Source organism: Anomalospiza imberbis, chromosome 16, assembly GCF_031753505.1.
Source record: "Anomalospiza imberbis isolate Cuckoo-Finch-1a 21T00152 chromosome 16, ASM3175350v1, whole genome shotgun sequence".
Lineage (NCBI taxonomy): Eukaryota > Metazoa > Chordata > Aves > Passeriformes > Viduidae > Anomalospiza > Anomalospiza imberbis.
In genome coordinates, this window is record NC_089696.1 from 2957585 (window position 1) to 2974579 (window position 16995).

At 55.2% G+C, this 16995-nt stretch overlaps 1 protein-coding gene across 2 annotated transcripts in view; it reads left to right on the forward strand.

The window, feature by feature from the left end:
- MGRN1 (mahogunin ring finger 1) overlaps window positions 1–16889 on the forward strand; it is a 50441-nt gene extending 33552 nt beyond the window's left edge. Inside the window, exons 8-17 of one of the 2 annotated variants that reach the window (XM_068206594.1) lie at window positions 1191–1238; window positions 4220–4288; window positions 6212–6371; window positions 9249–9358; window positions 10171–10242; window positions 12569–12792; window positions 13799–13922; window positions 14400–14445; window positions 15067–15174; window positions 16246–16889. In XM_068206594.1, coding sequence (XP_068062695.1) covers window positions 1191–1238; window positions 4220–4288; window positions 6212–6371; window positions 9249–9358; window positions 10171–10242; window positions 12569–12792; window positions 13799–13922; window positions 14400–14445; window positions 15067–15174; window positions 16246–16358 — 1074 coding nt within the window. In that variant the 3' untranslated portion in view covers window positions 16359–16889. The remainder of the gene's footprint in view (window positions 1–1190; window positions 1239–4219; window positions 4289–6211; window positions 6372–9248; window positions 9359–10170; window positions 10243–12568; window positions 12793–13798; window positions 13923–14399; window positions 14446–15066; window positions 15175–16245) is intronic. The other variant, XM_068206595.1, reaches the window with a different exon arrangement.
- The last annotated feature ends 106 nt before the right edge of the window (window positions 16890–16995 follow it).

A 16995-nucleotide genomic window follows, 5' to 3' on the forward strand; every position in this document is an offset into this window, starting at 1 on the left:
TAGTTTCCTCTGGCTGATGTGAAAAAACAACACACTGGAATCCTTCAGTCGTAGTTCAGCCACTTCTTATCTGTCATCTTCCACTGAATGCTTAAAACAAGATTAAAATCTCCCTTTTAATAAAAAGTCACAAGGCAAAGTACATGTTGAGTTCCTCAACCTCCCTGTTTGGTTAAAATATATTCCCCGTCCTTAAAGTAATTGCAGCTTTTGAAGTGTAGGTCCATAAATCCAGGGGAAGTCCTTGATAAATGAGCGCTGCTGATCCCCAGAGCTTGTTCAGAGGAAAAACAGACCAGCAGGACTTGGTAACTTGCTATTTGTATGTACCTTCAAGAACAGAAGAATAACCTTGATCCTGTGTAGTCTGACCTTGCAGCTCCTCCGAAGGCAGAAACTTGTTTGCCTGGAAAGAGGACTATTTTGTCTGTGGTGCAATGTTGTTGTCCCTTCCTACTGAGACTCCTTCTGCAGACCTGCAGCTGTCCACAGGACCTGCTGGAGCATCCCCTGGGTCTCCTTTGCTGCTCTCTAGGCTGTGGCAGGGGAGTTGGTTTCTTTCAGTTTAGTGGCCCTTGTGGATGATGGGGAAAGTAGAACTGGCACACTGCTCCCATCACTAATTCTGGCACCAGGCATGCACAGAATTGTTCCAGCTGTGCCTGCTGCCACTGGGCAAATGAAAGGCTCACAGCTCTGAGGATGTGGAGCACATGGGACTTGTTTCTGACTCCATCCAGTGGACAAACCTTGTTCTCAGCCTCATGGCAGCCCCTTGCTCTGTCAGGGCTCTGGCCTCGAGTGACTCTGTCACTTGGTGTTACTTAGGGTGTTAACAAATACCCCCCTCCAGGTCTTACTGGACTGGCTGAAGAAATGTCTGCACCCAGTTGGACTGCTTGCAGCTTGAAAGCATCCAGTGTTCCAGGGGAGTTTTGTGTGAACTCTGACCCACTTCAGCCAGGTTTAACTTGAGCCAAGTCCACCTGGCTCTGCACTGGAGCAGACCAGTAGCTCTCCAATACCCTGTTCCACTAACTCTGCTGGGAGGGACTGCTGCCCTCCAAGCTGTCCTGCTGACACACACCCCACTCTCCCCTTAGCTAGCAGACACCAGCTCTGAAATGAGCCCGTTCTGATTTGTACACTGCAGCTATTTAATGCTGTAATATCTTTTTTTATCCTGCTAGCACGTTGATGGCAGTTTTTCTGTGAAACCACTAAAACAGAAGCAGATCGTAAGTACCTGTTTCCTTTCTACTCTTGGTTAAAGACTTGCTGGTGTCCCACAGCTGCCTGGCTGTACCCAGAGGGAGGGTTTGGTGTTCACTGAGAGCCTGAGATCTCACCTCCTTAGCTCAGATATTGTAAGCAAAGGCAGCAAGGTACTGGAACCCTTCATTTTGCCATTTTGTCCCCCATCCTGGCGTGGTGTGATGTGCAGTAGCTGGGTAGTCTCTTATCAAGATTGAGATTGCATCCAGTCCTGCATAGCCAGAAATACATAAGCAACTGGCAAGATTGTCAAGAATTTCAGCTTCTGAAAAGAAATCTGGTAGTGATTCTGCTGCAAGGATCAGTTTGAGGTGGTTGATCCTTTCAGCTTTAGCTGTGTGCTGTGTTTTAGCTTTAAATGAGTTTCACTTCATCTGCTTACTTGATAGCTAAGGATTTCTGATTTGAATTAAGTACCTTTTGCTACCTAGAAGGTCATTAAGTGCCTTAATAAGACACTCTTTGCTTTAAGATATTCATTTCAGTTCCTGGATCAGAAACGAGCTACAAGCACAATCAGTAATCATAGCTCAAGATGGCTTTTGGAAAAACACACAGCCCCACTGAAACTGAGATAGCATCTGCACCCTCAGGAGAACAGAGCAGAGGTGTAGTCTATGTCTGGAGTAAACCATCTGTATAACATTGTACATGCTTTGCCATCCCAGCTTTTCTTTTGCCTTCCCCTCCCTGCCATTGCTAGAGTTGTGGGTACCTACTGTGGGCATTGATCAGGATGCAGCAGTGCATGAGCTGAACTGCTCTGTGCTGAGATCAATTGTAGTGTAAGCACCAAGCTGTCTGAAGAAAGTCAGCATGGATGAATACAAACAGTTGGATCAGCAGAAAACCATGACCTAGCCTTGGCCAGTGGCTCCTTGTGCATGTGCTGAGGCTGTAAATAGCAGCAGAAGCCTTTGGAAGGATGATGTGGTGTGGGATGGGTTGGAAAAGCAGGAAGGTGAAGAATTGTCTACAACCACCTGCTCCTTCTGAATTACTCGCACTCTGAAAACCTAGAGTTCTTCCCAGGAAGAGCTTTGTTGCCCTGCTCACCCTTTCCCTACTGGGACAGAAGCTCCTCAGGATTTTTAAAGGGAAGAGGTCAAAAGGAACACAGATTCCTGCAGAGACTTGGGCCTCTTTCTTCCTGACCTCTTCTGTGCTTTGAGCTGACAACTTCTGCACTTAAAGTCGCTCATCATGATCGTCTGAGGAGTCAGGACGCTGGAACAAGGCTCTCTTTGAAATGCCAAGTTACAAAAGAACATCTCCCACATAATTGTTCCCAAACTTCCTGGGTGAGTTGTGAGCCGCTGCAGTCCAACATCTGATCTCATTGCCATGAAATGCAGGCCTAGAACAGATTGTCTGTGAGCTGCACCCTGAGTTACACAGGGACACTCTGGAATTAGTTTGTTATCACTGCTGTGTCCCAGCTCAGAGCGTTTCTGAACTGGCAAATGGGCTGGGTACAGCCAGCTCCTGCCCCCACCTCGCCATGTGTCATCTTCTGCAGCACGGGAATGCCATGGCAAAGCCACTCCTCTTCTGAGCAGTGACAAGAGGAGAGGAGAGAGGCCAGTTTGACATGGAAATTACAGAGGCCCTGGGATTGACCAGCTCTTTTTAGCATGAGGTGCTGGTGGCTTGGCTTCACTGCATGCTGGGAGCTGGGCAGCTACTGGAGATGACAGGAAAGTGTTTCCTCCCACTTTCTGGGAGATGTGCCTGTTTGGTACCTTGCAACTCCCTCACCCTTTTACCTGTCGTGAGGGTTTCAGTGGAGGAACACATCCTGCTCTGGGGAAGCTCTGTGTAGCATCAGATCATAGAATCACAGAATCATTTAGGGTTGGGAAAGAGCTGCAAGATCATCGAGTCCAATCTGTGACTGATCACCACCATGCCACCCAGCCCAGTCATTTCTTGAACACCTCCAGGGATGGTGACACCTTCCTGGGCAGCCCCTTCCAATGTTTAACAACCCTTTCTGTGAAGAAATTCCTCCCGGTGTCCAACCTGAGCCTCCCCTGGTGTTACACATCCTTCTGCAGAGCCTTCCCACCATCCAGCAGATAAACACTCCCACCGAAGTTTGTGTTGTCTGTGAACTTACTGAGGGTACCTCTGATCCCCTCTGATCATCGATGAAGATGTTTAACAGAACTGAATCTTGACTGAATCATCCCCAGTGCTGAAGTTCAGCTGCTCAGTGGGGTTTGCAGGCAGCTGCCAGCTTGCAGAAGTCATAGCTTGGAGTTGTCCCAGGCTGGGGCTCTGAGCAACTTCCACCTGTGCCTCAAGCACCTTCTGCCACCACACCCCCAATTTAGAGATGCCACCAAGGGCCTGGGGATGGCAGGTAATGACATTGCACTAACATAGAGTTATTCCTCGAGTGCTTCTCATGCTAAGGGACATAGTTTGTCTGTCCTCAGTAGCTTAACCTTATGCTCCCAGAAGATGAGCAGGGAGGTGATGTGCTGCCACTGGTGTGCCAGGAAGGAGCTGTTGGCACAGCCCATCCTCTGAGGTTGCAGAAATGGGTGGAAGTTCATCTTGGTTAAAGTTAAGCAGGACCTCACAGAGGAGAGGACTGTAGAAGGCTGATTGCCTCTGGATTATTTGAGCTGTGGGTGTGTATTTATTCCCAATGTCTGGGACAAGCAGAGTACTTGTTTTTAGACTATCTTGATAGCCCAGCTAGCCACTTCTGTTACTCTCTCTCAGACCGGGCAGGATGGGCTCTACTTTTTGAGCAAGAAGAGGCTCATTCTCCCAGCTGTCCTTTGCAATATTTGTTTCTGTTACCTTTTCATGTCACTAAAGGGGAGCTCTGGGTGTAACATGAACATTTGACACAGGGAGGGAGGGAGGGAAGGTGGTCATAAACCAGTGAGGACAGAGCAGCTGTCACTCCAGCTGTGGTGTTCTCCCCTAGGTTGACCGGGTGAGCTACCTGCTTCAGGAGATCTACGGCATCGAGAACAAAAACAACCAGGAGACCAAGGTAAAGGTGCCCAGGAGGCTCCCTCAGCTGGGAGTTTCCAGCCTGCACCTTCTGCTTTTGAGCTTAACGATGGGGATTGTCAGGGCAGGGTGGAGGTGCTTCCCTGAGCCCAGTCTGTGGGATTCCTGCAGGCACCTGAGAAGCCCAGAGATGACAGGGCATCCCTGGTGTCAGGCCCAAACAGTCAGTGGAGTTGTGCTGAGGTAATTTTGGGCAGCATGAGGCTCTTGAGGATGTTCCCTGTGGCTGGGATTGATAGGAGAGAAGGGCATCAATGCCCCAGGGGTGTGTCAGAGCACTGATTTTTAAGGCTTGTAGAGAGCCAGTGTTGCTGTCTCTCTGCAGTCAAGGCAGTCGTGCCTGGTGTCTGTGCTTTGCTTTTGTGGCTCCTTCACTTTCTGGCTGGGGGTTCTGCATGTTCCTGTAGTGTCTCTGGGGCTTGCCAGTGTCCAGAGACATTCCTCTTGCATTCCCCAGCAGGAGGGAGCACAGCACCCCTAAGGGATGTATATGCAAATGCCATAACCAGAAACTTCCCATCTTGAGGCAGGAGCTGCTGCTGGATCCCAGCCTGCTGCACAGCCCTGCGCAGGTTGTGTGACTGCTTTATTCTTCCTTTAGCCTTTGTAGAGCTGCCCTTTGCTGCCACCTGGGCTCTGGAGTGTACCCAGTGCTGGCCTTGGGATCACACGGCTCCAGGGCGTGGAGTACACTATTTGCACACAGTGGAGTAACCACGGAGCAAGACAAGCAAGATTTCCTCTCCAGTGCCCTGCCCAGAGCATCCTGTGATCCCTATCTGCCTGTGCCAACAGGTAGCACCTGAAGAGCCAGGAGGGAAAAGTCCTTTCCAAGATTTTTCTTGCACAGGACTGAGAGAGGGAATTAACAGGATTGAGGGCCTCTTTTTGGGCCTTCCAGGGTCTTGTGATGATTCTTGTGATCCAGCAATCCCATGTTCCTGGCCCATCAGACAAGTGGCCTGGGGCCATTTTTGTTCTTCCTTATTCAGCAAACCATGTGAGTGGGACAGCAAAGATCCTGCTCTCCCTTCAAAAAGAGGCTGCCCGAGGGTGTGGCAGCAGCACAAATGCTGTTTACACCGAGGTTGCCCATGGTCCGGCACGTGTTAGCCCTGGTGACCAAAGGGGCCCCAGGTGAAGGTGGAGGGTAGCCCATCGTGGTGGGTTCTGGCACAACTTCTGTGACATCAGTGGGGAGACTGTGGAGTTTTCTGGTGTCAGTCTTGTAGTTGGAGAGGGAGTGTCTCTCCCAGCTTGCTCAGTGGCTGTGATCCAATTTGTGGGGCTCTGAGAAAGTCGGGTGTGAAGCACATTCATGTCGAATGGGTGCACACTAATGAGCCTTTTAGCAGGGTAGCTGTGGGCAGCTGAGTGCCCTGGGCTGGTTCTCCTGCAGCTGCATCAGGGCTTGTGCCAGCACAGGGGATGCAGGAGAATCACTCACTTGCTCAGGGGACCTGTGGATGTTGGGCTAGACATGGCTGGAATGACAGGCAGCACACAGCTCCTTTTGGGGCTGCTCTGTCTGTGGGGAAGAAAGGTCAGAGTGCCAAAGAGTTCACTTCCCTGTTGACCCTGGAGCCACCAGGATGGGAGGCAGGAGCTTGCTCCTGGTTAGCCTCAGTCAAGGGGATCCCTGCCCCAAAATGGGTCCCCTCTGAACAGAACATGGCTCTGGGGAAGGACAACTCTGCCATGAATTCACAGTGCAGTGCCCTGAGAGGAAGGAGTGTGAGCAGGGCTGTGTGGGCTAGTTTGCTCTCCTTGAGGAACGCCTGCTGAGAGCTGCAAAAAGATAATTTCCAGACTTTTGGGTGGGAAATTCTCCCAGGCTCCTGTCCCTTGGCAGCTTGGCATAGCCCCCACCATTGCCATGCCAACCCCTTGTCTCTCCTTGCAGCCTTCAGACGACGAGAACAGCGACAACAGCAACGAGTGCGTGGTTTGTCTGTCGGACCTGCGGGACACCCTGATCCTGCCCTGCCGCCACCTCTGCCTCTGCAACTCCTGCGCCGACACCCTGCGCTACCAGGCCAACAACTGCCCCATCTGCAGGCTGCGTGAGTGCCCCGGTCCCCAGGCCAGCCGTGCCCCGGCCCCCAGGCCAACAACTGCCCCGGCCCCCAGGTCAACAACTGCCCCGGCCCCCAGGCCAGCCACTGCCCCAGCCCCCAGGCCAACAACTGCCCCAGCCCCCAGGCCAACAACTGCCCCGGCCCCCAGGTCAACAACTGCCCCGGCCCCCAGGCCAACAACTGCCCCATCTGCAGGCTGCGTGAGTGCCCCGGCCCCCAGGCCAACAGCTGCCCCGGCCCCCAGGCCAGCCGTGCCCCGGCCCCCAGGCCAGCCACTGCCCCGGCCCCCAGGCCAGCCGTGCCCTGGCCCCCAGGCCAGCCCCTGCCCTGGCCCCCAGGCCAGCCGTGCCCCGGCCCCCAGGCCAGCCACTGCCCCGGCCCCCAGGCCAGCCACTGCCCCATCTGCAGGCTCCCTGAGTGCCCTGGTGTCCTGGTTTGAACATACAGGTGTCTGCTGAGGAAGGCAGGAGCCTCCCCTGAAATGGAAAATGTAAACCCCTCCCTTTGAATTGTTATAATTTTGAAATTAAAGGGGCTCTCAGGCAAAGATATGGGAGCAGGAATAACAGTTCTTTATTAAGGAAAAAAATTAAAATTAAAAAAAAAAAAACAACAATGCAGTAATACAAAACAGCACTGCCAGAGTCAGAACATGCCCTCACCCCCTGTGGGTCAGGGGGGTGGCAGCAGTCCCATCCCATGGTGGCTCAGCCCTCCTGCAGTGCCAGCTGTGCTTCTGCTGGAGCAGGGATCCTGCACAAGGGTGGAGTTTTCCTCTGAAGCTCCAGGGCTGGTGTGGATGGGCCTGGGCTTCCTCTGGGAATGCAGAGGAGAAGAAAGCTGCTCCTCTGGGAATGCAGTGGGGAAGAAAGCTGCTCCTCTGGGAATGCAGTGGAGAAGAAAGCTGCTCCTCTGGGAATGCAGTGGGCAAAGGCTGCTGTGGGGTTCCCAAGGTCAGATTGTATCCAGGTAGGAATGCTTGGCTCCTCCCCTGGGCAGAGCCTCTCCCCATGGGATGATGGAATTTTCTCAGCCATGCAGGGACACTCAGTGGCCATGGACAGAAGAGATCTCCTGGAGGGAGGGTTGGCTGTGGGAAAGAAAATACCCAATGAACAGCAGAGAAGTGCCCCATCAGATAGGAACAGAATACACACCCCCATTTCCAACCTAAGACACCTGGCCCCTGCCCAGCTCCTGATAAGGCAGCACAGGCTGGGAGGAGGAGCCTCTCTTCAGTACCCCACCCCACGCTCAGCATGTGCTGCTGCTCTCACTGGCACCTAGAATAAATGTCCTCAGACAGGAGAGGAGAATGGCTCTGTCCAGCGCCTGCCTGGCCACTCACCCTCGCCCTGGGGTGGATTTGAAGGTGCAGGTGCTCTGGGCTGTGCCATCTCAGCAGTTCTTGTGTTTTGGTGAAGATGTTGGAAAATCTCTTAAAGGAAAGGATGGAGAAGCTTTATCCTGAGGGTATATCTGGCTGAGAGAGCAGCCAGCACCACTGGAGGGATGTCCAAGTACATAGCATGATTTTTTTTTATCTTCTGACAACCTTACCCAGATTTCACCAGGAGGCAGGGATGAGGTAACAGTCAGTTTAGAGTCTTTTGCTCTGCCAGGAATTAGGAGGATTTGCTTAACCCCTGCATTGCTCAGCTCCCAAAAGATGGAAAAACTTAAATACGTGTTTTGACACTCAGGCAGCATTTGCTGAATTCTGTGTTTTTTCTCAAAAGCACAGAGGCACAGGAAGCCCTTCAGAATTTTGTGTTTCTGCTGGAAGGGGCAGAATGTGTGTTTTACCCCCTGGTCTCTGAAGTATTTGATTGTTTCTAACTGACAATTCTCAGGGAAAGAAATAAAGAGCCTAAGACAGATGTTTGGCCTGAGAAATTAAGTCCAAACAGTCCAAACATGGCAAAGAGCAGTAACCAAAAGCAAGATCTAACCAGAGGCAGTGCCAGACAGCTTTGACTATAAGTAGCACATAATAAAACACAGGAACAGCATTATCTCATCTGCAGGCTGTAGGGCAGTAGGTTGTATTTGTTTGGAAAATGCCCCCATCTCAGATTCCTGGGAATCTGCTTCTGGGGAGTGCAGAGGCAGCAAGAATAGATTTGTACCTCTGTTCTCTGGCTCTGGGCTGATCTTGAAGGGGCTAGGTGCAACAAGAGCTAGGGAGATGCCTGGCAAGTCCTCACAGCTGCATCAGAACAGATGTCTGGCTCATTTGTATGCGCCCTTGGCACAGAGGAACAAGCAATATTAAAGATCTGCAGATAGAAGAGATCTGCAGGGAGTGGAGATCAAAGCTTTGGTGGTGGGAGGACTGAGGGGTGGCTGTGCTGGAGATAAGAGAGCCACTAACCCTTCAGCTGGAGCCTTTCACCACCCCAGCTGGACTCCAGGGCTGAGGTTTGTGGGGTCTGAAGGAACCCAGAGGGGATTTAACGAGTCCCCCACCCAACGTGTAGCATGCAGTGCACTCCTGAGGCCGAGCTCATGTTTTCCTTACTGTGTTGTTGTGACCTACCCTTAAGGAGAATGTTTCTGGGCCTCTACACTTGCAGAGTAGCTGAAATAGCCTGCCCATGACTGTACGGGGTGCACAGAGCCCTTGTGTCTGCTCTCCACAAGGGCTCTGTGCACCCAGACCTTTCCAGCCAGCAGATCCCTTCCCTGTGTAGATCAGTGGAAGCCCGACCCCATCACTTGGCTTTGGGGTGCTCCATGGCCCCGCTCCCCATGCTGAGGGGAGCTCCCTCGTGCCCAAAATGAGTCTGTGGCAAGGCCAGGAGCTCTGGCACGGCCTGGCCCTGCTGGGCTGTGCAGTCACCACCTCCTGTTCTCTCCTAGCCTTCCGTGCCCTGCTGCAGATCCGGGCAGTGAGGAAGAAGCCGGGGGCTCTGTCGCCGGTGTCGTTCAGCCCTGTCCTGGCACAGAGTGTGGACCATGATGAGCACTCTGTAAGTACCTGCTGACCCCTGTACAAAGCCTGGCCAAGCAGCTGGTGGGTGCATGAGTTGCTTGGACTGATGGCCAGGACCTCAGGAGGCTTGGTCAGACACTCCACTGAGGGCTTCCCAAGCAGTGCTGCCTTTTCTTATCAACATGCTGGATTAGTAACACAACTGGATTAGAGGAAACAAATCCACAGAAATCTCACAATGAGAAGGTTTCCTGTTACATGGCCCAACAGAAGAGTGGCAGACTCTGGGCATGACAGGGTGGGAGCTGTGAAAACAGGGCAGAGGGGTTCCAGTTTGACTTGCACACACATCTCTGTGGCAGTACATGGATGAAATGCCCTTGGCACTGGGGTTCCCAGCATGGGAGTAGAAAAGCCTCCTTGTGGCAGCTTCCCTGGGTGTCTTGGCATGCATCTGAAGGAGTGTGGGATGAGAAGTGTTGTGCTGGTGGCCTCAGGGCCCAGTTGCATGTCCCCAGTGTGGTAAGGGCAGCCACTCTGTACCTGAGAAGTGCTGTTGCACAGCTGGCTCCGGTGAGACACTGAGATTAGAATGAAGAGAAGGACAAATGCATCTGGATCATCCTACAGGCTTTCATGGGAACAGATACTGTCACAGAAAAAGGTTGGGTTTATCCATCTGCCCTCTGCTGCCTTCAGCTGGGGCATACTCGAGGGTTGTGAAGCAGAGCGTGGTGTGTGGAGGACAGGGGTGCTGTCACCTGCAGTGAGGTGAAGAGATGCTGTAGGTCTCTTCCTGTCACATAACCTCAAGAAACAACTTCTTTAAAACTGGTTTTCTCTTGACAGCGCCCCTTTAAACCCCTTAAGGTGAGCTCTGTCTCCCTGCCCAGCAGGAAGCCTAGGAGGGAAGTAAGAACAGTAAGTGGACTCGGCTGGTTGCACTTGGCAGCTCTCTGCCAGCAGTGTCACCTGCACGTGGCAGTGTCACACACGAGGTCTTGCTGACACGCTGGGTTTGGCCTGTGCCCCTGCCAGCCTGTGACACTCCACGTCCTTCACATTGGCAGTGAGATGCTCACACCCTGCACAGATGATCACTGACATCCCTGGTTTGCCTGTGGAGGAACAAGCAAGAAGGAAGCAGCTTGGCAGAGGGGTCTGATGCTGACTCTCAGGGACTGTCCCCTGACTGATTAATGACTCCTGGCCAAGATGTTTTCACAGCTTCATAGGACTGTGGGCAAGCTGCAGTCCCCACAGCTCACCCAATAGCTTCCTTGCACTTACCTCATCCCCTTGGCAGTTTGGTGTGGGCACATCTTGGTGTGGTTTGTGGTGCTGGCATGTAGAGGTGCAGCTGGAGCTGGTCTTGCATTCAGGAGCACTGGCTGTGACAGACTGGTTTGCTTTCACAGGAACAGGAAGGATGGAGCTTGCCTTGGCTGGGGACCCTCTGAGTGGGTTTGGCAGTGTATAACTGGAGTGCTGTGCTGGGGACAACATGAATGGCAATTGTGGGGATCCAGGAGCTGGGAAGGGGAAACCTGAGGGAGCCCCCAGGTCAAGAAAGCTGTTTGTGCCCCCTTTGTGTACTCCCATCAAATGAAGCCATGGCTGTCGTCTCTATCGAGGAAGTTGCAGTTTTCTTTTGCCCAAGCCAGCTCAGATGCTTGGCCTTGTAGGAACACGGCTTGCTGGGCTTGAAGATCTGGAGAAAACCTGGTGCTGGTTCAGGTTTGAACCCATTCTGGCATGACCTGGCTCTCTGCAAGGCTCCCACAGGGACTGGCAGTGCTCCTGAGGGTGTGCTGTGAGTGTCCCAGAAGGGAATGGCGTCCCAGTGAGGGTGTTGTAGCCATTGGCTGGGAAATCCTCCTCCAGGCTTTGAGCTTTCACCACAGCAACAGGCAGCCTTTGAACCCTCAGGGCCTGCTCTGCACAGCCAGGAGAAAAAGCCCCAAACAGGAATCCAAGGGGGTTTGTCTCCCTGACTTTTCTTTACACAGAATAACACAGCTGAGCTGCTGTCTGCAGATGAAAAGTTTTTTGGAGATGGCTTTTGGCCCCACCACCTACAGCTGGCAGCAGCTAGGAACTCATTCCTTGTTTAGCTGAGCTGTTTGTCTTCAAAGCTCATAACCCTCACGGGACCAATACTGGGATGTGGGTTGGTCATTGACCCCAGGTGCCACTCATTCCTCCCTCCCCATCAGACCTAACTCCTGCTGTGACCACAGGTGAGTCAGTTCAGCACTCAGCTCTCACCAAATTAGGGGCTGTGTTGGAACAGGCTGCTGGGCAGGTTCATCTGCAGGTGTGACTGGGACATGGGGCACACAGAAGCTGTGGAGGTTCATGGCCAGGCTTAGCAGTACGGTGCCATCCTCGGTACAACTTAGAACCACCTCCTTGAGGACACAGGGCTGAAACATCTCAATTTAATGTAGCCTGAACTGTCAGAGTGTCACCTCTTGATTTGCATCAGGCTGGGCTGAGGTGTCTGTGGCCTCCTAGGGTGCAGCATAAACCTCATTTGTCTCTGTGTCCACAGGGTCTTTATGATCAGGAGGATTTTTGGAGTTAAACCAGTGTTGATTTAATGGTTTTGCAAGGGTCCCTTTGACTGGCAGCTTTGTGGCTTACAGAGGGAATGGGAATTGGTGTGGTTTTCCTTCCTCCTCACGAGGTCAGTGGTTCTGTGATCCCTTTCCTGCCTTTTAGCAGAGGTGACTGTGCATGGAGCCTGTGTTAACAGCCAAGAGGACGTGGGAGAAGTGGAATTGGGGTAGGCCTCAAGAACCTTCTCTCAGCTGGTGCACACATGCTCCCTTCCTTCAGCTCTGCCTTGGTGACACTGGTGGTGCTGTGAAACAGCTGCCTGTTCATGGCTGGGAGCACAAGTGGGATGTTCTTTGAGTTGGAAGGGTCTCTGAACCACTGGAAGAGCTTTCAGGGGAAAAAAATCCAAACATATTTTGTAGCAGCTTTTTAGGAGCCTGCTTTCTCACCCTGCTTGCCCAGCTCTTGAAAGCACATCAGGGGAATGCCCAATCTCTCAAGCACTGCTCTGGGAACTTGCCTGGAGCATCACCAGCGTTGCAGCCCTGAGGGGAATGTGTGGCTGTTGCCAGGGAAGGAGCCAAGGAGATCTGGAGAGGTGGCTGTGGGGATGGGCTGCCTGGGGGGCAGGGGGCTTCCAGCCTGGTGGTATCTTCCTAACTTCCCCCCTCCTTCTGACCCGCAGAGCTCTGACAACATCCCCCCAGGCTACGAGCCCATCTCCCTGCTGGAAGCGCTGAACGGGCTGCGCTCGGTGTCCCCCTCGCTGCCCTCGGCCCCTCTGTACGACGAGATCAGCTACTCGGGGGTGGTGGACGGGATGCCTCCCACCAGCCGCCCGCTCGTGGCCATGGACAGAGCCCTGGAGGGTGGCCACCAAAAGGGCAAGCGCAGCAAGTCTCCAGACAGGTCAGCAGGGCATGGGGTCCACTCCTCTTGCGAGCCCTGAGGCTTGGTGGCCACACGCACTGGGAGCCAGGAGAGGGCTCTGGCTGGTCCCATCACTGCTAGCACAGCTAACTCAGAGTTTTAGGAGGCCAGCAGGTGCTTGTGCCAGGGAGAGAACTGGGACATTGTCCCTGTGTTCAACCTGAGGTTACAGCTTGTGTCTCCCAAGGGCTGGCTCTGTCACCAAAAGAAAGAGGATTTTTAACAAGGGGAATTTAATCATCGAATCACAAAATGGTTTGCACTGGAAAGGGCCATAAAACTCATCTCATTGCGACTCCCCGCTGTGGACAGACAACTTCCACTATCCCAGGTGGCTCCGAGCTCTCTCCAACCTGGCCTTGGACACTTCCAGGGATAGAGCACCCACAGGTTCTCTGAGCAACCTGTACCAGGGCCTCACCACCCCCACAGTAAAGACTTTGGATGGAAATGCCTCCTTCCCAATGCACTTAGTCCTAGAGTTTACATTTTATGTCCAAACCTTATTGGATTTCAGCTTTCCATGGAGCTCCTCAGGAGCAAAGGAATGGGGAGGAGTGACCTGGATTTCAGAGCACAAAGTGCTGAACTGAGATCCTGTAGTTCTTGTTTGAAGGCTCTTCTCTTGGCCCTGTGATAGAGGGGTTAGGTGAGGCTATGGGGCTGTTCAGATCAGATCAGACTTGGTTTGTTCCTGCCACTCCTCACTGTCCTCCAGCCCAGAATTTCACCTGATAAGGGAGCTCTGAAAGTGTGAGGAGCAGCGTGGGACCTGGGCCTCTTGTTTCTGTGCTGGAGTTTGGCACCACTTGGCTCCGTCCCACCCTGCTGCTGCTGTTCTCCATGTGGCCAATACTGGAGGCCCTGGTGGATTCAGCTCCCCAGTCTGAGCTCCTGCTCATGAGAGTTGGCTTGTGCTGCCCCCAAGTCCTCCAGGCCCCAGGGTGCTGGCAGCTCCCTGCAAATGGAGTTTCTCTTGCTGCAGCACACTTCGGTCTCCCTCATCCCCAATCCATGAGGAGGATGAGGAGAAGCTCTCCGAGGACTCTGACTCGCAGGCGGTGCTGAGCGGGGGTGAGCTGGTCCTGAGGGAGACCAGCTCTCCAGAGGTAAGTGTGTGCTCTGCTAGGGGGGCTTCTGGACCAGAGCTCTTCTGGGGGGGCTTCTGGGACATGGGAAGTGCCTCCTGGAGGGCCACTGCCCTGAGCCAAGAGTCTTGGCTGCTTTGTTTACCCCTAGGGCTCCATGGGGAAGGATGTAGCCACTCCCTGTGCTCCTGACATCTCTTTGGGAGTGGAAAACCACTCAGCTGGAGCCATGGCAGAGCTGACCTTCCCCAGCATCCTGGGCGAGCCCAGCAGTGTTTGGGGCAGGGGTGGGAGCTGGGCATTAGGAGCTTCCAGTGCCCACTGCTGGTAAGACCCCTCTATCCCAGCCTGTGGTGCTACAGCACTGGGGTAGCCCCCTGCTCCTGCCCTGGAACAAGCCCTGGCCCTGAGCACAGCTCCCTGGAGAAAGCCAGAGCAGGAGAATGGCACAGCAAAGCCTCCAGCTGAAGAAGTAACCTGTGCTGTCCCTCCTTACAGAGCATGGCAGGGGAAGAGATGGAGGAGGCCTCATCGGTGCAGCAGGGTAGGTGCGGGTGCAGCCAGACCTCGGCTCGATGTTCAGTGCTGTTGTGTGCGACAGGGACCATTGGGGAATGAACAACTGAGCTCAGAAACGTCCAGCCCCCTAAATCCATCTCTGGGGGACTGTTCTTCACCGGGGAAAGGTGCTAGGGTCTTTTCTTGGAGGCGAGGGAGCAAAATCCACAGGTCTCCCTGGTTTATTTGCCAAATCTCTCACCTTGCTCTGAGCTTTACTCAGGTAGAGCTTTCCATGCCATGAGCTCTCCTTGCACCAGTGAGGACACCACTGGGGTCCTGCTGAGAGCACATTCACTGGACTGGGCACACAGAATGGGTCCCTGGGTCCTTGGGATGGGTGTCTGGTGCTCAGTCAGCACCCAGAGGGGACAAGGATGGTGTGTGAGAGACGAGCGATGGGCACGCTTAGGGCCACGAGGCTGCTCGTGAAGAGGTGGCCCTTTGGCACTGTGACCCGGGCCAATGTGACCGGCACTCCTGGCACATCAGTGGGGCTGGGGGGGCCTGGAGAGCTTCCTCACATGCAAGAGCTCGACCCACCCTGGCTGTGAGCGCCCGCGGTCCGTGCTGGGGGCTGAGGGGCCGCGCTCTCGGCTGGTTCCAGGTAGCCGCCCGCCCTCGGTCGAAGACGTGCTGCAGGACGGCGGCTGCGGCGAGAGCCGGAGCCTGACGCGGTCCGAGAGTGACCCCCCGGTCGACGTCTTCCTGCCAGGTAACGGCCGTGCCGTTGGGGCCGGAGCTGCCACCGCGGCTCCAGGGCCGGGGGGTGTGTGGAGCTGTGTCCCACAGCCCTGGGATGGGACTGGAACGCACCTGCCCGGCGCACGGGCTCCCACTTCCAGTGGGCAGGGAGAGCGGTGGGCAAGGGGGCCTTATACAGAGGTAGCTTGGCCCCCTTCTCTCTCCTCCTCCCTCACCCTCGTGTCTCTGTCCTTCCCCTCCTTTCTTCTCTTTGGGCCACAGCCCCTCCCAGCACAGTTCTGTGTGACAAAGGCCTCCTGTGTGCTCCCGAGTGTGCTCCTGCTTTTGGGTGAGGGAGGGGAGCGATCTGGGCCAGCAGCTGGGGACTGGGCAGTGTTGTCACGGCAGGGAGGGTCCCAGTGTGCCGTGCTCTGAGCACGCCCGTGGGACACTGCGCTGTCCTCACCTCCGACTGTTGTCGTTGCAGCCCATTTTCTTCCGTAGAGTCGCAGTCTGTTCTGAGTTACCTCTCTAATGTCTCCTTCCCTCTCTGTCTGCCTTCCTCCCTCCTGTCTTGGGCAGCACTTGGTCCCGATTCCTGCTCTGTTGGTATAGAGGAGTAAGCTGGTACGTCTTCTCGTTCTTCTTATGCATCCCTGTTGTGTGGGGCAGCAGGGCCCTCCTGGGAATGCTGGCAGAGAGCGGGGCTGGGGCTGGTCCTGGCCACCGGGGCAGGGAAGGAGGGCCAGCAAACCAGCCGGGCTGCACTGCTGGCTCTGTCCTCGCTCCCTTCCCATTCCTGGCACAGCGTTCCTGCTGCCCCTGAGTGCCAGGACGCCAGGCCGGGCAGCAGAAACCCCTCCCCACTGCCTTCTGCTGAGCGTGGGCTCCGCTGCCTCCGGGGCACCGCGAACAGCCAGCCCCTGCTGGCTTCTCCCAGGCTGTGGCAGATAGTGTCCCACCCGTGACGCTCAGCCTGCATCTGAGGGGATGAGTGGTTGGCTCCAGCCCCATCTCCTGCGGTCGGTGCAGGGTGGGAGGGATGGCTGAGCACCCCGCCAGGGCTCCCGTTACCGAGGCTGCACTCCCTCTCCTCACGCAGGCTCGTCCGACTTCACCAAGACGCTCCCCGTCCGCGGCACCGGCAGCCCCACGCAGCCCCTTCTCTTCGAGCAGACCCGTCTGCACCTGGAGGACGAGCAGAGCCTTTCGTGAGCGGGGCCGGACCCTGCCCGTGCCGCCGGACCCCGCCGGGCTCTCCCGGGACGCAGCGCGGGGTGTCGCACCGACGCGGTTTCGGCACAGCCTGTGCATGTTTCCTGGCGGTGGGTAGGGGCTGGTGTCGTGTTTTTTCCGTGGGAGATGTCTGTGGGGCCGTGGCGGGGGTTTGGGGTTCGAGTGGGCAGATGAAGGACGCTACCGATGTATATTTTGTACTTACCGAGCACAGCCCTTTGCTGTCACTGCCCCTGTACATAACTGTGGCCCTCCCTGCCTTGCCGGGGCGCAGGGCTCCGCGGGAGCGGGGCGGTGCGGGGCTCGGCCCCGGCCCACCCCGAGGCAGTCACGGGGGGGGACGTGGGGGTCAGCCCCGTCCCAGCCCCTTCGGGGTGACCCCCGCGCCCTCGGTCCCGCAGAGCCCGGCGCTGCCCACGCCGTGTGCCTTGTTCTGCTTCTGCGGGGGGTCCCGGGGCACATCCCCCCACCTCCCGGTCGATGTTTGTAGTAATAAACCCGTGGAGCAGCCACGCGAGTCCGTGTGCACCGGGGGCAGCGGGGGCGGGGCGCTCCGGCCGCGTCCGCGCCGGGCTGGGCTGGGCTGGGCGGGGCCAGGGCGGGGCCAGGGCGGAGG